Source organism: Nymphalis io, chromosome 10 (assembly GCF_905147045.1).
Source record: "Nymphalis io chromosome 10, ilAglIoxx1.1, whole genome shotgun sequence".
In the NCBI taxonomy this organism is placed as follows: Eukaryota; Metazoa; Arthropoda; class Insecta; order Lepidoptera; family Nymphalidae; genus Nymphalis; species Nymphalis io.
This window is the reverse complement of record NC_065897.1, coordinates 11,847,346-11,870,048: the sequence shown is the minus strand read 5'-3', so window position 1 is coordinate 11,870,048 and position 22,703 is coordinate 11,847,346. Positions and strand designations below refer to the sequence as shown.

General features: G+C 34.1%; 2 protein-coding genes across 2 annotated transcripts in view; one reads left to right on the top strand and one right to left on the bottom strand.

Moving 5' to 3' along the window:
• The window catches only part of LOC126771443 (histone acetyltransferase KAT7), a 30,535-nt gene extending 14,903 nt beyond the window's left edge, over positions 1 to 15,632 (top strand). Inside the window, exons 9-11 of the mRNA XM_050491321.1 lie at positions 6,858 to 6,951; positions 9,334 to 9,587; positions 10,884 to 15,632. Of these exons, the coding sequence (XP_050347278.1) occupies positions 6,858 to 6,951; positions 9,334 to 9,587; positions 10,884 to 11,003 (468 nt within the window). The 3' untranslated portion in view covers positions 11,004 to 15,632. The remainder of the gene's footprint in view (positions 1 to 6,857; positions 6,952 to 9,333; positions 9,588 to 10,883) is intronic.
• A 1,732-nt stretch (positions 15,633 to 17,364) lies between these two features.
• On the bottom strand, positions 17,365 to 19,702 carry LOC126771409 (uncharacterized). Its single transcript, XM_050491276.1, has 2 exons — positions 18,875 to 19,702; positions 17,365 to 17,394 (listed from the first exon to the last, which is right to left on the bottom strand). Exons 1-2 carry the CDS (start codon positions 19,700 to 19,702, stop codon positions 17,365 to 17,367), a joined length of 858 nt encoding a protein of 285 aa, XP_050347233.1.
• Between the last annotated feature and the right edge of the window lie 3,001 nt (positions 19,703 to 22,703).

The following is a 22,703-nucleotide window of genomic DNA, read 5'->3' as shown; positions in this document are numbered from 1 at the left end:
AATCCAACTTACTGTTATGTATTATCAGTTATCTGTGTAGCAATTTCAATTACACGGATTTCTGAGTTGATCTCGATCGCGTCTGCCGGTGAAAACGGGAGTCGGGAGTCGATAACGATTGATCAATTTTATTGATAAAGCTTCAACGAAATTTATTTTTCAAATTCACCAGAAATGTACTATATATTGTTAATATGTGTTTATTCATCCGTACTTTTATGTATTGCTTTTAGGTACTTTGTAATAACGAAACAATATTTGTCCGTTTGGGCGATATTACAAAGTCATTGTTTATTTGTTAATTGCGTTAGAAATGTTTTCATTAACGATAAACATTTTGCTGGTTCGAAAATTCGGATTAAACGCTCATTATTTAAGCGCTTGTATAGTCAATACCATTAAAAACACCCGAAAAATAGCAGCGCGCCCCCATCTAGCGCTCCGGGTGCTTTGGTGCGGCGATCACTTAATAAAAATTGATTGGAGCTCACTATTGCACATTTCCGTCTTAATTAATTAAATTGAAGAACTTTATCGAAGCTTACTCAATTCGGCTCGACTTGAACTTTTAAAGAAACTTAGTTTAAATGAATAAATACTTTCCTACATCCTTTACATAAAAAATATTTACGCTTTCTCTAATCACTTTATTAAATGTCAAACATGAGAGGACGTTGTTCATAAGCATTACTCATAATGTAGTTAAAAAAATCGGGTTTGTCTCTTTGGTCTGATCCCAAAAACAGGAAACGACTCGAATTATTTGTTGAACGAACAAAACGACTTGGTTTGCATGAGTGAAGTAACGAACGACGTTCTTTATACATATTCGTGTTGATCCATCAATATACGTTCAGAAAAAAAGTAACTTGGAAACGTTTTGGTCATACTATTCACTTCCATCGGTGAAGCCATGGCTACTGAGTGTGTTCGCTTTTCTTATTTGCCTTTCTACATTTGAATCTCAATATTAAATAACTGCCTGCATTATTGGATTACAACTTGAAAATGGCGGTCCGTAATGGAGATGACCTGATTATGGTGAAACTGGTCGAATACCAGACGTATCTAGAAACCCACGAAGACAACTAACACCCGTTCAAAGAAGTCAACTGGCACACATTCCCAGTCAATGAAGAAGTCATCTGGACTCTACTACGTCAAAATTTTTCAACCCTGAAACGTAGATTTTGATGCTGGACGGTAATAAATATTCAGGAACATTAAAATAACATTAATATAAATTAAAGACATGTCAAAGGCACGGACAGCGCGGCAGCAGAGACAGAAAAATACAGTCTGCACTCCTCTCATTTGTTGCTATATATGTATGTATATATATATATATATATATACATACATATATAGCGTATATGTATATATACATACATATATATATACGTGAATATATATATATATATATATATATATATATTCACGGTCACGGCGGCCAATCTCAAGACAGATTAGCCAACTGCGCAGGAAATATTATAGTGCACAAGTGTGTGTGCGCAAACACAGGTGCACTCTCTTTTCCCTAGCTCTTATAATCCGATGGGACAGCAATCCGAAACGACCAGAAAGAGTTCAGGTGCAAAACCAACGGCTTTACGTACACGGGAGTGTACACACTTCAAACTTCCAGACTCCGGACTGCTACTGAGAATTTTCTGACGAAAAAGCCCGATATCTTTATATTTAACTCTTAATTGTCTAATCAGTACAACCCAATCAATTAAAAGAATATCACTCATAGTATTATGTTTAGGTTAAAAAATCGTAACAATATTTATATTAAGTCACTTTAGATTTTTTCGAAATTACGTCCGTGAAAGCTTAATATATTTAGCCCGCGCTGTAAGAAGTATAACTATGATAACTAAGACGTTTTCTGCTCCTTGTATGAATATGTATATATAATAACATCACCTTCGCGTATAAAATTTAAATGTAATGTTATATTTATCTATTATTTGTTATATACTTTCAGTCATTAAAATATTTTATCTGAAGTTACAATTATTTACGTTAGTTAAGTTATTTACAGTTATAACTAATATGAGCAATTTGGTTCTTATAAAGTAAATATAATAAAAGAAAATTTAAGCATACGTAGAGCTGGCATTTTTACGCTCATTAATACGCTGTTACGAGCTACGTCGTAGCAGCGTAGCACTACGGTAACGTGAATCTGACAGCTCGTAGACGAGATACGCCGTAGTGTACTTTGTGTTACGATGTTTTAGAGAAAAATATACAATAACATTACGTAGTCTCGTGTCTTAAATATATATATATATATATATTTATAATAAGTATAATCGATATATATATATATATATATATATATATATATATATATATATATATATATATATATATATATATATATATATTTATAATCGATGTATTGATTACATTTATAAACTTTAAACTGAACAATTTTTTATTGCGTTAAAAAAATACATAAGTATTTTTTTTTCATAAATCTTTTTACTTGTTTATAAATAACATTTTGGTTTTTTTTTAAATTATTTTTTTTTTGTTATATTGCTAACATTTCTTTGTAGTTAGGTCCCGCTGAGTTGACGAATCGATTAATTCCGAGATGTTCATACGCTTCTCAGATCGTCTGTAGCAAACAAACAAATAATTACTAAACTTGCATCTTTATACATGCGTAATTAAAAGCATACGGTAACAAATCTACTTTTAACTCCGACGGATAAGACAAGGTTTCGACAATAATTGTACATTGGCCACTCAGACAGTTCAAAATCAATAGCAGAAACATACTATGATAAGTGTCTCGGATGAAATCCATATATATATAAAACTGGAGACGTCGAGACAGCCAGGTCGACGCCCCCATATCCGGACACACGGTTGTTGTAAAACCGGAAATAGATTGAATTCGAATTTTAAATTGTTTTTGTTTTCTTCTAAAATACAACAATTTATTTTTAAAATAAGAAATATTTTTTATAAGTTATGTTTTATAATATAAATTAATTATTTTAGTAAGAACAAGTAGAATTTATGTTTTAATATATTATTCACATATTCATTAGTGGTAGGGCTTTCTGCAAGCCCGTCTGGGTAGGTACTACCCACTCATCAGATATGCTACCGCAAAACTTAGGGTGAAGGGTGAGTGAGCCAGTATAATTACAGGCACAAGGGACATAACATCTTAGTTCCCAAGGTTGGTGGCGCATTGGCGATGTAAGCGGTGGTTAACATTTCTTACAATGCAAATGTCTATTTGTGTTGGTGACCACTTATCATCAGGTGGCCCATACGCTTGTCCGCCAACCTATATAAAATATCTTACAATAATTAATATAATAGAAAGCTCCCACTTATTTGAATGGTATATTCCATTGAGAAGATATAGGGAGAAACTTGGTACTTACTCTTTTTCAGGAATTATATATGTGTAATTATACACAGATTATATATATATGCATTCTCTATGAAAATCAACAAATACTATTAATATCGAATTAATCTCATACAGAATAATATGCCTTATTTATATAAATAAATTTTAACATGAGTTTTAAATTAATTTTTGAAAAAAAAAAGTCTTGAAAGGTTTTTTAATGTTTTTATTTAGTTTAAAGATAACTATAGTTCTCTGTTATAGCATTTGAGTCACAAATAACAACCCTTTTTCAAATATTGTATTAAGTTCATAGAAATTTGACTTCGAAGCTTATGTAAAAATTCGCGCGCTTAATCTCAGCAACTACTGATACTTTTCTGTGCTAATTCACACTGGTGGTAGGGCTTTGTGCAAGCTCGTCTGGGTAGGTACCACCCACTCATCAGATATTCTACCGCAAAACAGCAATACTTGATATTGTTGTGTTCCGGTTTGAAGGGTGAGTGAGCCAGTGTAATTACAGGCACAAGGGACATAAAATCTTAGTTCCCAAGGTTGGTGGCGCATTGGATATGTAAGCGATGGTTGACATTTCTTACAATGCCAATGTCTAAGAGCGTTGGTGACCACTTACCATCAGGTGGCCCATATGCTCGTCCGCCTTCCTATTCTATAAAAAAAAAATAAAAAAATTCGTTGCTTATCATAATTACACTCATAGCATTAACATTTTATTCGAAGGTAATTCTTTATGTAGTATGTACAATCAATTTATTGGTATATGTGAAATGATCTAAGAGTTTTTTTATAGAATTCGAGTGTTCGATTCGATTAGTAAAAGGACGTATTCACTTTGGGAAATCGCAATTTAAAATGATCTTTAATATGGTTATCATTGTATCTGTTTTTTCCTTATTGATTTCAAATATTATGTGTATTGTTCATTTCATACATATTTTATAACAAGTAACATAAATTGAACTAAAATGTACTTCAAATCAAAAATGTTTATTTACATATTACAAATTACAAGAGGAAATATTGATCATTAAATTTTTAAATGAATTTTGAGATATAAATTGTTAATATAACAAAGGCGAATGTTCCCGCTACCTCTGTAAACACAGACGGACGCATCGAACGATTATTTCGCACAAGTTGTACGAAATGTAGACGGCGGGCAGACTGGCTGACGGGTCGTCGAACCGGGGGTACGCTTCCCGAATCTTAGACAACCTCTGACCCGACGGAACTTTAGGCCTTGCAAAGGTATTTCAAATAAAATTTGTTTAGAAGTTTGTATTTTTCATCGATTCAAGAGCCAATGTTACCTTGTTGTGTTTGTGTTATAATGATAACGATTAAATCGTTATCATTATAATCACAATTATATTTATATACGAGCCGCGTGCTCTGCCTTGGTTCACCTCAATACTTCCAAATGTACTTATAAAACTTTGAACCTTGGTTTGTTCGTTAGACGTTCTGCAAAATAATCTTTTCGATAGTGGCACATTTTTATTATATTAGAATTTTCTTATATTTTGCTATTACTCATATAGCCAAATAAAAGTTTTGCTTGGTTGAACTTTTAGCTCCATCAACCTATTTTAATTATCAAAATTCCTTATAAAATTATAAAAGGGCTTAATAATGAATAATAAAAAAGCTGAAGTTTTATTATAAATAAACTTTTTTGAATACATTGATTACGTATATATAAATGGTATTTTGCAAAATCATTGTTTACTAATACAGATGTACATAAAAATCATAATAAGACCTATAATCTCAATTTAATCATTCATCGCCTCCGTATCGTTCAATAAAATTCTTGATAGATGTTCGATTTTGGAATATTTAAATATGTTAAAAGAAACGATGGACGGCCCATGAATGAATACGAATGAAAACTATATCTTCAATCCTTCCAATCATCCCCAAGGACAATTCAGAAACAGTTTTAGCTATAACCTGGACAGCATAACAAACAAAAAACATTCATCAAAAGAAATTGCAAACAATTTGAACATTTTATTAATACTTAATACCCTCACAAATACATTTTAACGACTTATTTATACCCATACATCCTCACGAAGTCCCCTCAAAAAGACATTTGAAACGTCCCACATATAATATAAGCGTACCCTCGCTCACCCCTGTGACAATTTACGGATGTAAACATGTTCCCCAGACGTCTAGACGGCGCTGGTGTAACGTAATAAATCTAGACGTCTGTTCCGAGTCTTCATTAAACCCCACGAGGGCCGCGGGGCGATACGAAATTGGAAAGTTCTTTGGAGTTTTTGGATTCCTTCGACGTGCGTTCGTCTGGCATTGATGCGAATTATTAATATTATAGTCGTAATGAATGTTGATTTTTGTTGATAAATTAACTTTACAGATAATCTTTATTTAATATATATTTTTTCTTTATACGTTACTATTTAAACATCAGTTTTTTTAATGTAGCAACATTGAAGTACAGTTTGGTTTTTTGACTAGGCCTGATAGTTTATATGTATGTAAATATATATTCTTCTAGATAGAATTCTAAGTTTACCTGTGGACTTTGTTTTTTATTGCGTGTATCTAAGAACGATATGTAGACATTTGTGGACTTTAAACATTGAATTCAACGGCTGTTATTTTCTCAATTCTCAATTTCGATATTTTATTATTGTCATCATCATTGTAATTATCTTATTATTATTATGATTTTGTCAATAATTATCAGAATAAATAATTATGGATTGTTCTGACTGATTTCAAATGCGCAGGACATATTATAGAGCTCAAGTAATTGCAAACAGGTGCACCTAGCTCTCTTGTAATCCGATTGGACGCCAATCTGACTCGATCGGAGATTAGGCGCAGGACCAATGGGCTTATCTACCTTTCTAGATATTCAAGGCAGGAATGTACGTCAAATACATCATTTTATTGACGTATATTCTCCCACGTTTACCGCATCAGAAAGTAAAGTCGACTAACCAAATTTGTGTCCGACACAGATGAGTTCAACGAGCTACAAAAATCGCATTTGTATAAAATTTAAAATTCGTCGAAAGCAATTTATTTTTATTAGTGATTCTTATTCGGTTTTTTTATTTATCCGTTAGAGTAATTAAAGTTAATATTTCTGTCACTAAAATATTTTATTTTTTAAATAGGAAGGCAGACAATCATCTTAACCGTCTGGTGGTAAGTGGTCATCTTCGTGCACGAACATTTGCACTGTAACAAATATTAACCATTATACGCCGTCGACCACTAAACCAAGCACCAACCACGTAAGCAAATAAGTTTATATATGTGCCTGTGATTGCACTGGCTCACTATCATTTAAACCAGGTTACAGTATTACGAAGTATTTATGCTTAGCGCTAGTATTACGGATTGTGTTCTCAAATGATATGACACCATTTGCCTTCGAATTTTAAATATCTTTTTTTTTTGTCAACAGGAAAAGAACTCATTCCTAAACTACAACGTATCGTGTATACTCACTCTTCCGCCGTATCAGAGACAGGGATACGGGCGACTGCTTATCGACTTCAGTAAGTAAAATATAACTCAACGTAACTATTAGAATAGTTAATGAACATGATCACTATATTTATAGAACGTTATTATGGGATTTTTTTTTCATTATTTCTCGTATTCCAAAGTGAACAACGTACTGCTGGGACTTTGCTTCTCCACCACACCACACTGCTACGCCATGCTGCACCAATGTCGGTGCATACACCTGTGTTAGAATTTCTGTGTAATTTAACACAAGCAGGTTTCCTCACGATGTTTTGCTTCAAGAGATGAATTATTATAAACACAAATTAAACACATAAAAAATCAGTTGCATGGGTGTGTACCCGCGATCATCGGTTAAGATTCACGCCTTCTAACCACTGGGCCATCTCGTTGTAGTTTTAGCGAATTAACAACTTATTTCCGGTTACTATAAGCAAGAAATGTTTTTCTTTTTGCTTTCGGATAGTAGAACTGTATGCAAAAAATTAATCTTTAAAAAAATGCAGTTTGTTTATATAAAATTGAGTTATTTATTGTTTATTGATAAACTAATGCGTACAAAAAAATAAGACCATAACATGGGATATACAATGAGTTAAAACCGTAAAAAGGCTGTATTATAGATATCTGGCATTAACTTAACAGTTAATTAAGTAATTCATTTGACAAGAACTTAACTATAACAATAAAAAAAATTGAATATCTAATGCAAATTTCGACTAAAAAAGAATAAAACTGAAAAAAACCACATGTAATTAAACAAAATAAAAATTGTCTTTACTTTTTGACTTTATCGATAAAACGCAAATGCTTTTATTGTAATAGAGATAGTCTTATGGGGTTGTGGGCTTTATATTTAATTTAGTTGATTTTAACTATGGTTATCACATTTTATCTTTGGAAACGGCTTAATCACTCATTTCATTCGAAGATATAAAAGTCCTATAATTCGATCTATGACTTGGATTAATTCGTGTCACGTTTATTTGTAATTAATATCAAAGAAAACCTGCAATAATAACATTTAAGTAATGCATAATAATTGATATTTTAAACAAACCATTTCATCATTTAAATCAAATAAAATTAAAATATTTTTATTCAAATACACTTTCAGCAGTACTTATGAAACGCCAAGCGTCGTCTACCAATATGCTCAGAATCCTTATGTTCAATGGTCAAATACGCGCACTCAGACATAGCACCGTCCTTTTTATATAGACAGACGAAATAGAAAACGTTAATATAGTATAAATCTCTCAATTAACCCTGCGAAGTCAATTAACCCTGCGAAGTCAATTAGCCTAATAATTACATAATAAAGTTATTAGTTCATATAAAACAAAACAATAACAACACATCATAACAATAATTGTGATGCTTAAAGCGTGATCTATACGATTCGTACGTAGCTCAGGTGAGTGGTCAACACCGTAGTGGGGTTTGTTTTGTCGGGGGTGGCGTCGCGACGCGGGCGTCGACCCGACCTGGATCGATGAACTGCAGTATGGATCGGTCTGCAGTCTAGACACCCCCACGCCTACCCCACGGAGGTTTCTAGATGCGCGGAATTTTGATAGCCGTGTTAATTTGTTACGTTCCGATTTTAACTTATCGTCTTTAATTGGTTAAAAGACTAAAAGATATTTTTCTGTTTGGGATTCTGTTTTTTATCAGAGATTCTCATGTAACGTTCACTGGCTATTTTGATATTATTGTCATATTACAGTTACAAATATTTAAATACTAAAAAGAAAGGTTTTTTTTGAGTAATTTTCTGAGCTGGTAATATTTTTTGTAGTTATTAGACAAAACTAACTTTTGTATAATATTTTTATATGCGAATAAAAAGGAAATAAACGAAAAGGTATTAAAATATCTTAAGAAGTACGATTACTTATATAATAACTTTTTTATTCATAAATTTACACGAATATTTTTATAGCGATACTTATTATTTTTCTAAAAGAAACCATTACTAAAATTACATGCTTTTATATAGAAGATAATTAAATAAGTTATAGGAAAGGGTATATGTTTACGTATGTTTTACTTTAAATAATGTATCAAAGAAAGCGTTCACTTTTCGTTATTAAATGTTAGTAGGGATATTATTGTCTATATAAGTAGACATATGCCCAGTGTATAAAGAATATATTGGCCAATAAGTTTATATTGTTATTAATAAATGAGTAATAACAATTATTCAAAACAGTCACTTTCTTTTCCTTTTAAAATAAAATTAATATCATTTTAATGCATATTTATTACACCACTATTAAAAAGAAATTCGTAAAACGAAACGTTTTACTTCATTAAGTCGATTCGTAATATTCGACAAATGACTTGACGCGCGTGTCGTCGTTCCATTACACGCTGTGACCTATACCAACATATTTTTTGTTAACTAGGTTATCTCCTCACGAAAGTCGAGGGTAAGGTTGGGTCGCCAGAAACGCCATTGTCGGATTTGGGTCTCATTTCGTACCGATCGTATTGGAAGGAGGCATTGTTGAAGCGACTATGTTCAGCGCCTGGTTCTACGCTGTGCATACGAGATCTGAGCAAGGATTTGGCGATCGCGTCATCGGATATCGTCTCGACGTTACAAGAGAGAGGTCTGATGAAATATTGGAAGGGAAAACATATTGTGTTGAAGAAACAGGTTAGTATCGTTTGTTTCGTTTTGTATTCGTAGTATAGGTTGTTATATCGATCAATTGGTAGTCTCGTAGTACGACAAATTAAAATTAAAAAGGTACAACAGTTAAACATCGGTGAATATATCATTTGAAAAATTACTGCTCCTGCTACTTTCTGCTTAAAAATATTGTCTTCTTGGTTATCATATTAGAACAATTATATTCCTCCAACTCAAAGATCCTAAGACTTATCATAACCAAATATACTCGACATAAACGCAAGGACTTAAAGTTTGTCAATTTAGACGTTACAAATATAATTGTATACAAGAATATGTTTCACCGTGTAAAAAAACATCATCCAGACCACAGAAGTGATTCTAAGCAAACGAGCTCGGCCACTACGATGACTGTCTTCTAGATCGAGCTCCCGGTCCCTTTTATTCATCTCGGTCGCTAAAGCGATCGTAGTGGTATTTGAAATTTCTACGACTCACCCTCGTGCGCGTGCAGGAGGTGCTGGAGGAGGCGACGCGGCGCGCGGGGCGCGCGCGCTGCGTGGACCCGGCGTGCCTGCGCTGGTGGCCGGGCGGCGCGGCCCGCTGACGCCGCGCCCGCCGCGCCCGCGCGCCCGGCGGCTCGGGCCGCTCGCTCTAGCCGAGAGGTATCACCTGCCGTCAACTTCTCGACTCGACCCATGATAATTCGGCCTCTAAAAATTGGATCAGTTTGCTAGCGTGACCCCGAGGTCACAGTCTGCGGACCTCATTATCTGCCGCTTTACAAACTAGCCGTCAGACCGACGAGGCACTTTGGCCCATTAAGAATATAAGAAGTATAACCTTATAACCTTTTGATGGTAATTTGCTGACCGATATGAAATAGGATGTTGTAAATACAGGACTCACTTGTCCTGCCGGAAGGCCGAGATTGTCGACTGTTTATTAATCGTTCAAATCGGGGCAAGCTCAACTAAGTTTTTATGTGCTTTTATTATATTTCATCTTGTGTTCGATAGTAATGCGTCAGTAAGATTGACGAACAAAACAAGAACCGGCATATTTCAGGGGTAATCAGTGTGATAAGTTCTCCTGTAGTCATGTAGTAAAACAGCTACATGACCACAGTGGAACAGCTTGGTCTCACACATTATTCTACTTGAACTTACCAAAAATAGTGGATGTCACTAATATTTACTCAAAAACCGCAGGGTGGATTTCAGTAGATGTTCACATCGTATAAAGATGGCTAAACATAGGCCGAAATGATCTCTAATTAATTGTAAAGTAATCTTTATTAAAAGTCAATATTTCTCGTAGACAGGTCCCCGGTCGTCTGGTTGGCGTTCACTCAGACTGGCGACGTGTACTGGACCGACTATTTCCGTACTTGAAATGTTTTCGATGGCATTTGAAACATTTCGCGCAGATTGCAAATAAGCCAATGTTTGGAACAAGAGAAAATCAATAAATGGTATGTAAATAAAGAACAGCGAAATTGTTCGTCGTTGGTAGAATATTCTGCGCAAGTTGTTGAACCATCGGAAGGTCTGGACGTGATAAGTGAATGTGTGGGTTATAGCGGGGACTTTAGGGCGTCGGCATATCAAACTGTTTTACAGTCTTAGTGTAATAGTAGATGATAATTGGCCGCAAATTATACCAATGTGACTTGGTAGTGGCGAAGTGTTTTTAAAGTTGGTTGGTTGGTTGGTTATCAAATCGTTTAGTTTAGTATAGTAAAGTGTATTATAGGATTGACATTAAATTATAGAAGTTTTTCTAATTATAGTTCGAATGTTTTTGTAAATACAGATTATTAAATTTAATTAATAATAGGTTTTTGTTGATTTAAGAAGTAAAAAGGATAATTGGCTTCGAAAAATTATATCTATTTTCACCATCACTGATGTCAGGGTTCGATGACCCAAACATCTGAATCACAAGCTCAAATACGGACAAGCACTGAGTTATAGTGGTGCTTAATTTGGTTTCCAATTAATTATGTGCTTGGCGGTGAAAGAAAATATCTTGGGATGTTCTTATCATTACTTAAAAATTGACGAATTAAAAAATATATTAAAAAAACCTTCTCCTAAGATGGGGCCTTTTCCCAGGAGTGGGACATTAACAGGTTGAAAGAAATCACTAAAATGTATTTATATCTTATAGTTTTTATTATTACTTTAATTGTTTTCATTTGTCGTTTATTAATGAGACAGATAAAGAAAAAAAAAATGTTGCACAAGGTTTTTTTATATGAAGTAACGGAATATCTTAAATAATTCCTTAATGTCGTAATAATTTAAAATAAATATAAAGAAATGAAATCTTCGTAATATCGTAAGGACCGTGTCAAAATAAGGTATGTTGGAGATGTTGTTTGTTATAGTAATTAATCACGTTTTATATAATGGTGTGTTGTGTTTCGAAAATATTGTCTTTCAATATTTCTGTTGGTATGAATTCAGCAGATAATACGACAGGATTTGGTTATATAAGTATTTATCAGTGATGTTACTCGAGTACGATTTTATAAATATTACGAGTGAAGAATCGATTTTACTCAGCAACACTCGACTCGAATATATTCGTACTCGAGTTAAAATTGTCTAAATAATACTTGCTGTATTCGATTTTGTTAAAGTCGCATTCGAGTCACCCGATTAAATTTCGAGTTGTATCAATAGCTTATAGAGGAAAAGTACTTAGTTGATAGTCCAAAGTCGAAAAACTCTCTCTAAAAATTAACTTATAAAATAGTTCTAAGATATGTATGTATGTAGTTAAAATTTATGAAATTGTATGAATTAATTTTATAGTACTTTACGAGTTCTGATATTTGAACTTTAATTTTTTAAACAAAACAACGGTAAGTATTTTGTAAATAATGTCATATGCTAAATAATTTATTGAAAAATTGTACATTATTATGTATCATTGGTGATTAATATATCTTATATTAAGTATATAAAAGGATTTAAATAGGGTCGTCATTACCACTATCGTAGCATAAGATGAAAATTTCAATGTCTATTTTTAGTTTTGTTTCCCAAAAAAAAAACTTTTTCAAAAAAAATTCCCCCGAAGAAATTTTTACGAAACATTTGTTTAATGTAATGAAGTAAGCGTATATAGTTTTCGGTATTTGCGGTATCATATAAGTAAATAGTGTTATATAATTATAATAATATAGATAGAAAATTATTATAGAATACAAACTTTACAAAATAAATACGTACGTAACAGTACTGTTGATATGGCGCCATTCTTGTATTCATTGGTATTATGACGTCATTTATTTGTAGTGTTGTGACGTCATGTGTGGTGTCATGGCGCCTGGCTGACCATGGCATTGAAAATATTTAATATTCCAAATTGTAAATATTAACATTTCAAAATTATTGTATACTATAAATAAACGTGAAATAATTAAATGAGTTTTGTCGATGTAAAAATATGCGAGTAACTAAAATTACAATATTATTTGTCTTTATCAGACAAATTTTTAGAAACGTTCTACGTAATAAATTCTTTCTCAGAAATCGACCAAATGGGTAGAACGCGTTGATCTTAAAAATGGGAGTAAAATTTTGTTTTTATGCTAATTTAGTATTGAAAATTTATATCGCGTTCATTACAAATCATGAGGATTATTAAGTTCAAATTAAATCTATAATTTTTATTATATGTATGTATAAAAAAGATTTAATTCCAAAACAATGACGTCAAACCTACATAATTTCCTTAGTTACAGCATAATTAGTGATAACTAATTATGCTATGTATAATGATAATTAGTTATCACTAATTATGCTGTAACTAAGGAACATATGTAGGTTTGTGATCCGGATAAATATATTTACAATGTCCAATTCCAATTAAAATTACTAATAGAAAATCGAACAAGAATAGTAATTATTTTATTTTTTATTCTCAGATAGCAAATGCAATCACTTTTGCTATAAAACAATCGCAGGCGTTCACTTCGAGTGTCAACTGTCAAAATTGTCAAAATTTTCGATTTAATTTTTTCAAATCGTAAACGAGAATAGACCTGCCTAAAACCATTAATTGTGTGATGTTCTATTTTCATAGATTAAATTATCATTTTATTATTATTTAGACAAATTCTTTTTTTAAACTTTTAATTTGCTAATTTCTCAATCGCCATTCTGTTTACGTGTATTTTAACTGTTATTTGTGGAATATTCTTCTTGCGTCATTTTATATAAAAAAATCACTTGATCATAGATTATTGTATAATAAGGTATCATAATGAAAATGTATATAAACTCAACATAGATATATATTCTTCATCCATTTCATATTGAACTGGATGGTGGTAGTTATACGTTATGGTGTGATCACTCGGCTCACAGTTATTAGTGAACTAAGGAGAGAAGGTCAACGGGTGGGGGAAATAACAATGAATTGTTTTTTTCTATGCATTAATAGAGTTAAACTACGCGCAATTTTAGTTGAACGGCTGATCTTAGACTATCCAAGTGTAAAATATCCGCACAGTAAGCGTACATCTAACTTAAGTTAACCCTCTTATATACATCTTAATCAGACACTCGAGTAATATTGACCGGCCAACTTAGATGGCGCTTAGTATATTGATATATATTTCGAATTTAATCTTCGCAGCTAATGTTTTATATACATATTAGTATATTATATTGTAATAATAACCGGCAATGGGTCGGTTTCATTTAAATACAATTTATTAATTAAAAATTATTATGACAGGACTAAAAATATTTCTATTTCTTCCGCGTGTATGGGCTTAAAAAGGATAGCAATATTTCTATGTCAATTAATAATTTTACACTCCTGTAAATATTGAAATGAGATATATATATATATTGTATTCGAATCGAATTTTATTGACATTTTCAGTTCTCATCAAATTCTTATATTTATATTTGTTGTATAAAAGAGAGAGAATATTTCAAAGTATCAGAGCATAGTTGTTAAAGAGAGATAGATATATATTTCTTTGTATGTGCAATATATATGCAAGTGAAATAGAGTCTCGTTGTACCTTAGACGTTTTTTTTTTAAATGTAATGATTTTGATATTATATTTGTAAATAAGCTAGTAATACTTTTAAGGTTTTTTAAAATATTAAATATTTGATTTGGATTAACGTGTAAGTGAAAAAGTTCATTGTAAGGTTTATTCATAAATAAGGGATTTTCGAAATATTTAATATAGAGAATTTAGTTTCGGAAAAACATTTCATTAGATTCTTCACTTCAGTTATAATAAGAAGAACGTCTATTTGTCTTTACATTATCAATCAATGTATTTTTTATATATTTTTTTGTATTTAAAGTAATATTTTATTTTTGTCTTAAAATTACTCATTTAAAAGAGAGTACTCACCAAGAGATTTATTACATTACTGCAGGTAAGAAGCAAATATGTTCAGATTAGTTTGAGCATCTAGATCGCTCTCCCTCTCCCTCTCTCTTTCTCTCTTTATCTCTCCCTTTAGTTTAGTTACTATAATTAAATAAAACTGTTCATCTAGATTTTGGATAAAAAAATCTCAGCCTAATTAAAGTCGAGTTATCATTTTCATATTCCTATCGTTCTGATGCAAATGTTTCCTTCTGAATTACGCCTCGTAAGCAATTCTACTGTCGGTAAACAAAACGAATCGTACGTTGAATATAATAGCCGGATATGATTCAGTTATTCCGGCAAATGTTTGACAAGAGCTTCGCACTTCAATTGTTTGTTTTGACATTTTCATTGATGTAATACTCATCTCTGATTGTAAATTACGTTTGACGTAGTTTATCTTGGTGAGTCTCCTTTTTTAAATTAAAAAAAATGTATTAAATGGATCGTAGAAAAATATGTGTGAATACCAAAAGTATTTGATTCTTTTTTCCTGTTAATAATATCAAAATATTTATTTTTTTGACAATGTAATTTAATGAAATTATTTTTAATTTTTTTTTTTTTAAATACTACATAAATAATATAACATTGTAAATTAATTATATCAAATTGTAAAATATTTTATTGTACAAAACGTAGATATAAGATTGATTGAGCCTCTTTAAAGTATGAAAGGTATTTGTTAAAGATTAGACATACTCTTGTTAATTTCAATTATGAAAAATTATGTATTTTTTATTTTAAATGTAATAAATGGTCTTCTTATTTATTTTCACACCTTCCTTATTATATATATATTAGTTAAAGTTAATAAAGTAAGATATTACAGTGTGGACGTGGATCTTTTTGTTTTAAATAAATTCGTTCACGGCGTTGGAGGGGAGCGTAGGGCGGGTATCACCCACTCATCAAATATTCTACCGACAAACAGCAATGCCTACGGCATATATCTATCTTTTATAGATAACTCACAGTAATATTGGTGTTTATGTCCGTGTTTCCGGACCCCGACACAGGTTAGCGGCGGCCGTGGAGTGTGAAGCGTTAATATTTTTATTAAGTTATTATTTTAAATGATAATGATTGCATTATCATTTATAATTAAATGTCGAAAATTTTATTGAACTTAGAAAAGTGGGAGGGATTCCTGGGTTTGGAACCTCTAGATGACTAGATGCGGCATTAATAATTAGTATTTTTTATGTTTAAAATATGGTCTGCGATCTAGAATTCGAAATCCTAGATGGCTTAATAAAACAAAAGTTCTTTCCAACCAGCCAATACCGGGTGGCCGGTCGCAGGAATTACTGTAGTTCAGAAGTGTGTGTGCGCCGATATAGTTGCATTATTTATTTCCTCTTATACTTTCCTCTATTACTTATATCTTTAAATTTTTTTAGATTTTTTTGTTAGAAATTAAAATTCAGATTGATTTTAAATAGGTTAAGAAAGTGTATTTACTATGAAATAGTTATAAAATGCATAAATTTTGCAGTTTGCTTGTATGAGATCGCGTTGCTGTTTTAAAATAAATACTATGTAGGTACTATGTAGATGCATTATTAATAATAATATAATATCCTGTGATATTATTCACACACGGCCATCTGATCCCAAATTAAGCAGAGCTTGTGCTATGGAAACCAGATAACTTATATACTACTTTTCTTTTGTAAATACATACTTATAAAGATAATTACACCCGACTCAGCACAAACAGACATTTTCATGCACACAAATGTCTGTCCTGGGTGGGAATCGAACCCACAACCTTCGGCGTGAAAGGCAAGTATACTACCAACCACGCCAACCGGCTCATATTAATTTACGATGTTAAATTAAAAAAAAAAAAAACAAATGTACGTTCTATACATTCTAAACACTACCATTTTAGTAAACTATGCGCCAACTTGAACGCTATATAAAGAATAATAAAATGAAATCAGTTATTGTAATGTATTAATTACGATCGATGGCTACGCTTTCTTAGTAATATTAGAAATTATTCAACGTGCGTGTTTCACGTACGATCAATGTAAACTATACTATAGAAAATTAATAAATTCAAATAGATTTTGACGAAGCTATTAACTGAATAACAAATGAATATTAAGAAATCACTCCTTAAGTACTCGCATTCACAGCTCGTGACCACGGCAGATGCAGCTGTATAAACGAAGCGAAATCCTTATATATATGAACATGACCAAACGAAGCTTTAAAGTGAATGACAAATATGAGCAGGAATATGTCAAACAAGTCAAAAGTCGTTAACTGTCGACGGATTCATCTTAATATATTTGATGATGAGTGACATTACGCCTGAAAGCTTTAGTTATTCCTACGTATATATTTAATTAATAAATTAATAAGTAGGGAAAGTCAATAGTAAGGTGTGTCATCGTCATCAGCCTGTGTGTCAATGTGTGGATATTGAAATTTAGGGCACGCCGGTTCATTTTCAAACCGGAAACAATTACACCAGTTATTTGGGATATAACATACCATCCACCTAGCCTAAGTATGTTCTCTTTTTCGTTAGTTGAATAATGTATCTTTTTTATGTTATAGATAGACGGACGGGCAAATGGGCCTCCTGATATTAAGTAGTCACCACCGGGTATAGACATTGGCGATGTAAGAAGTATTAACCATTCTTTACATCGCCAATGTGTTACCAACCTTGGGAACGAAGATGTTGTCCCTTGTGCCTGTAGTTACACTGGTTCACCTTCAAACTGGTACGCAACGATACAAAGTATTGCTGTTTGGTTGGTTTGGTTTATTGGTGACGGTAAAATATCTAATGAGTGGGTGGTATCCAGACTACCCAGACTGGCTTACACAAAGTAAGCCAGTCTGGGTAGTCTGGATAAAAAGCAATTCAATAATAAAACTAATTTTATTTTTGTCAATGTTATTTTCAGATATTTTAAGTGTATTATAATCAGTTTAAATACTGATATCATTTAGTTAAGAACTCTTTTTTAAAAAGCAATTGATTTCTTATACATAAGATTCAGTAATGAGAAATTTCCGGCTACCCTGAGGCACGATCACGGTCTTTAGATTTTTATTGAATAATCATATCTACAAAACCAGAAATCATTCGATAAAATACCTTCTTATTCTGTTGTTATTGTATATAATATTGCTATTAACTCTTATGTATATGTTGTATTTATATTTAAACATATTTTTTTTTCGTTATATAATTATAATAATATTAAAATGAAATATTCCATTGATTTCCCACACCTGGCCTAAGGTCTCCTCGCTTCGACAACATTTTATTTATATTAAGTTTATTCCACCTCACTACTCCAATGCGGGGTACATTGTGGCACGTTTCCATCCGACACGTGCATGGTTCCTTGAACACGAGATGAATTATTAGCAAAAGGAAATGCAATAGTGCTTGCTCGGATTTGAACCTTTTTTTTTACGCTGGAAAAACGCATTACGCGTTTCCCCCACGGGAACCCCGCCCTGAACCCGAACTGAGCCTCCGAGAGACCCGGACCGGCCTGGTCGAGGTGTTGAACGAGACGAGCTGCGAGAATCTTCTCAAACAATTTGCCCGTCTCGTTCAGCAGCACTATCGGTCTATATGCCGAAGAGGAGACTGGTGCCCGCCCCTCCTTTGGCAAGAGCACCAACTTCCCTTGCTTCCAAGGCTTCGGAAACTGCCCGCTGCGCAGACATTCGTTGAACAGCTCCCGAAGCCTTGTACCTAGGTATTCCAGGGCATCGCACAGAACACGCCCTGGAACACCGTCCGGACCCGGCGCCGTGTTTTTGGTCCTCAAGCGCCGAGGGCCATCTCCATTTCTCAGCGAGGGGCCATCTGTGGAGGGACAAACTCGCCTGGGTGGGGAAACAGTTCCCCGACCAGGCGCAGAACGAGCTCCGGCGGCAGCGTCTCCGTCACGGGGGTAGTTTGGGTGCAGAATTTTCCGCGAACCCCTCGATATGCTCGCCCCCATGGGTTTCGGTTGAGGCTCACCAGCAGCTCTTCCCTCGCCTTCTCTTTGGCCCGACTTATTGCCAGCTGCAGGTCCTTTTTTAGCTGGCGGTAAGCGGCCAAAAGCTGTCCCTCCAGGTCCACATGGAGGCCGTTGCGTCTTCGACAGCGGACGTAGGCCCGCCGCGCCCGATTGCACGTCGCCCGAAGCTCGGCTATTTCGGGCGACCACCAGTACACATGCCGACGCTGGGCTCTGCGACGGGTCCTCGGCATGGCCGCATCGTAGACCTCTTTGAGGGCACGGCTAATGCGGCTCGCCAGCTCTTCCACGCTGGCACCCTCCCTCCGTCCCGCGGAACCCCACCGTTGCACAATGGCGGCCTCCTTGACTAGCTCGCGGTCTAACTGGCCAAGAGACCACCTCGGCAAAGTGGTCGGCACCCTCTGGGGTTCCGCCAGCCTGCGAGAGGTAGAGATCTCGAATCGGATGTAACGGTGGTCCGACAGAGTCTCCACCTCTTCCTCTACCCTCCATTCCGACACTCTGCGTGCTACGACAGGTGTGGCGAAGGAGACGTCCACCACGGACCCCCCGTTATGGCGCACGCAGGTGTGAGCCTGCCCCTTGTTCAGTAGGGATAGGCCGGAGAGTAGTGCCCACACTTGGACAGCTCTTCCTCGCAGGTTCGTGGCGGAGTTGCCGCAGGCGCGTGACTTCGCGTTTAAGTCGCCGAGAACCAGAATAGGTTTCATCGACTGTCTGGCCACCGCAGCTCTGAGCACTCGGATTTGAACCTAGTGTTTTGTAAAAATTCACGTTTTCTAACCAATGAACCATTTCGACTATAATAATATATACAATGATGTTACGAGAATAATTTTCTGCAATGTATTGTACATGGGTCTAGTATATACGGTTAAAGTCCACAATCGTTGCTGTACTGACAGCATTATTGCCGAACTAAGCAATTGTTTATGGACAAAATTTAATTTTTTTTCAACTTATATAAATTGAAAAAAAAAATCATAAAAGGGTATGACGAAAATTATGTATATTCTTTAACAACAAAAGCTATGAAACAATGGCCGTTATCCCAGATTTTTTTGGCAAGACAACCTGTTTCACGACCTGAATATTCTAATTTTAATAACATTGCTTTCTAAATACTATTATATTGACAAATCTACTCTACTGGCCCGGTGGTAAGAACGCGTGAATCTTAACCGATGATCGTGGGTTCAAACCCGGGCAGGCACCACTGAATTTTCATGTGCTTAATTTGTGATTATAATTCATCTCGTGCTTTACGGTGAAGGAAAACATCGTGAGGAAACCTGCATGTGTCTAATTTCACTGAAATTCTGCCACATGTGAATTCTACCAACCCGCATTGGAGCAGCGTGGTGGAATAAGCTCCAAACCTTCTCCTCAAAAAGAGGAGAGGAGGCCTTTAGCCCAGCAGTGGGACATTCACAGGCTGTTACGGTACGGACAAATCTACTTCTGTATTTTTTAAAAACATATTGAACAAACAACATTTATCAACAGTAATAGTATTTGATTTGGTGGTAATGTCTATGGGCGGTGGTAACCACTTACCATCAGTTGGGGCCGTGAGACCGTGCATCTATATATTATACCTACCGATAAAAAATCTTTTTTAGTATATTACGGTACGCCTAATTACGCCCGGCTAGTTTTTCTCTCGCGAGCGTCGTGTCAGTGCGCTTCAGTCACTTTGACAGCAGTGACGCTGTGACAACGTTGACAACAGATCTGAAGATATCATTTAAATGATATATTAACCAACTTTACACGTCGATGACGCCGTTCCCCATACGTATAAACAAATCAAATGGCTATTATGACGTTATATATGATATATGAGTGAGCCAGTGTAATTACAGGCACAAGGGACATAAAATCTTAGTTCCCAAGGTTGGTGACGCATTGGATAAGTAAGCGATGGTTGACATTTCTTACAATGCCAATGTCTAAGGACGTTTGGTGACCACTTACCATCAGGTGGCCCATATGCTCGTCCACCTTCCTATTCTATAAAAAAAAATATATTATTTAGCGGTTTTGTCTATTTTATATTCAACTGCCTCGTTGGACTAGTGGCTATATATAAGGCCGCAGATCCCGAGGCCATGGGTTGAAACCCCAGGTTGGATCAGAAAAATTTGTGTTTTATTATTGGGTTTTTCTGTTGAAGAATCTCAGTAGCAGCCCAGAGAGTGCACCTATGTTTTGCACTATAATATGTCCTGCGCAGTTGGCGCCAAGGCCGAAATCAGTCAGGATTTTTATATATCTTTTAAGTCTTAGCCCTACTTTTTGAATTTAACGAATTTTCAAGAATTGAACTTGAGACGTCTTATAGGATCGAATTTCATTTACTGACTGAGTACTTACTTGGTTGTCGTAGTGACTCGCTACTAAAGTCCTAAGGTCCTGTACGGGTTTAGTATTAATCAATTATTATTTTTGTTTCTTATTACTATTACGTTAGTCGTTAACTCTTATGAATCGGCGCTACTAAAAATTCATGTGCTAAAAGCTAATATAAGCTAAAAAGTATTTCTTAAACATTACATCGTTACCGTTATCTTTACGTTACCTTAGTTATTTATAATTATTTACATTTACTTATTTTATCATTCTAATTACTTTAAGTTATTAAGTTTTTTCTGTTTAGAAATTCTCAGAAGGAATAAAACATGGAATAAGAAAGTTAATAATGTTTTTCGATACATCGAAAACAACGTAATGCTGTGTTGATCTCTCTACAATCGTGTCTGATTGCCATCTCACTAAATGAGTGAGGTACTACAGTTGCACCTGTGTAGTCTTATATATTTACCAAGAGTTACGCGCGGTTTCACGCGCGTTAAACGTTCGCGCTCGTCCCCGTGGACCGTGGCGTGATTTTAATAACCTATTGTAAATAACCTCCCCAAGGTTATGAAATACAAAAATATTGTATCAAATAGGGCTGGTAGTTCCAAAGATTCGTGCGTTCGACCAAAAAAACATTATTACGTCAGTAAAATAGATAAAATCAATACTCATTTTCACAAAGTTGGAGCCTTTAAATATAGCTGGTTAATTTTATAATTTTTTTTATACTCATAATTTTCAAAAATACTTTATTAAAAATCATATTAAATGGTAATTTAAGAAGATAAATTATTTTTATTGCTTATTAAGTTATACTAACAACCAGCTTCTTGTGCTAACTACTAATATAAGCTGATCTGTGAGCAGAATTTCTTAAAAATTATACCGTTAGCTTAGCCATTTATTATCATTTACATTTATAAATTTTGAACCGAGATTGCACAGTGGTTGCAGGCACCACTGAATTCTTATATGCTTAATTTGTGTTTATAATGCATGTAGAACTTGTCGGTGAAGAAAAATACCGTGAGGAAACCTGCATGTGTCGGATGAATATGCTACAATTTTCTCCTTAAAATGATATAATGTCTTAGCATAGTAGTGGGACATTAATTTTTAATTATCAACAAAGTGTTATTGTAAATATCAAATCGATAACTAATTATTTCAAACCCCATACATCTAAATTGCCGTATATTATAATTATGTTTATTCCTTACAATTAAGCTATTCTTGTTTATTCAATCATGAAGTAACGGTGTTACCATACGAATACAAGGTGAGATAGTTTAAAAAAAATTGTTTGCTTCAGTGATAAATTATGAACATGTGCATACAAATGTTATACAG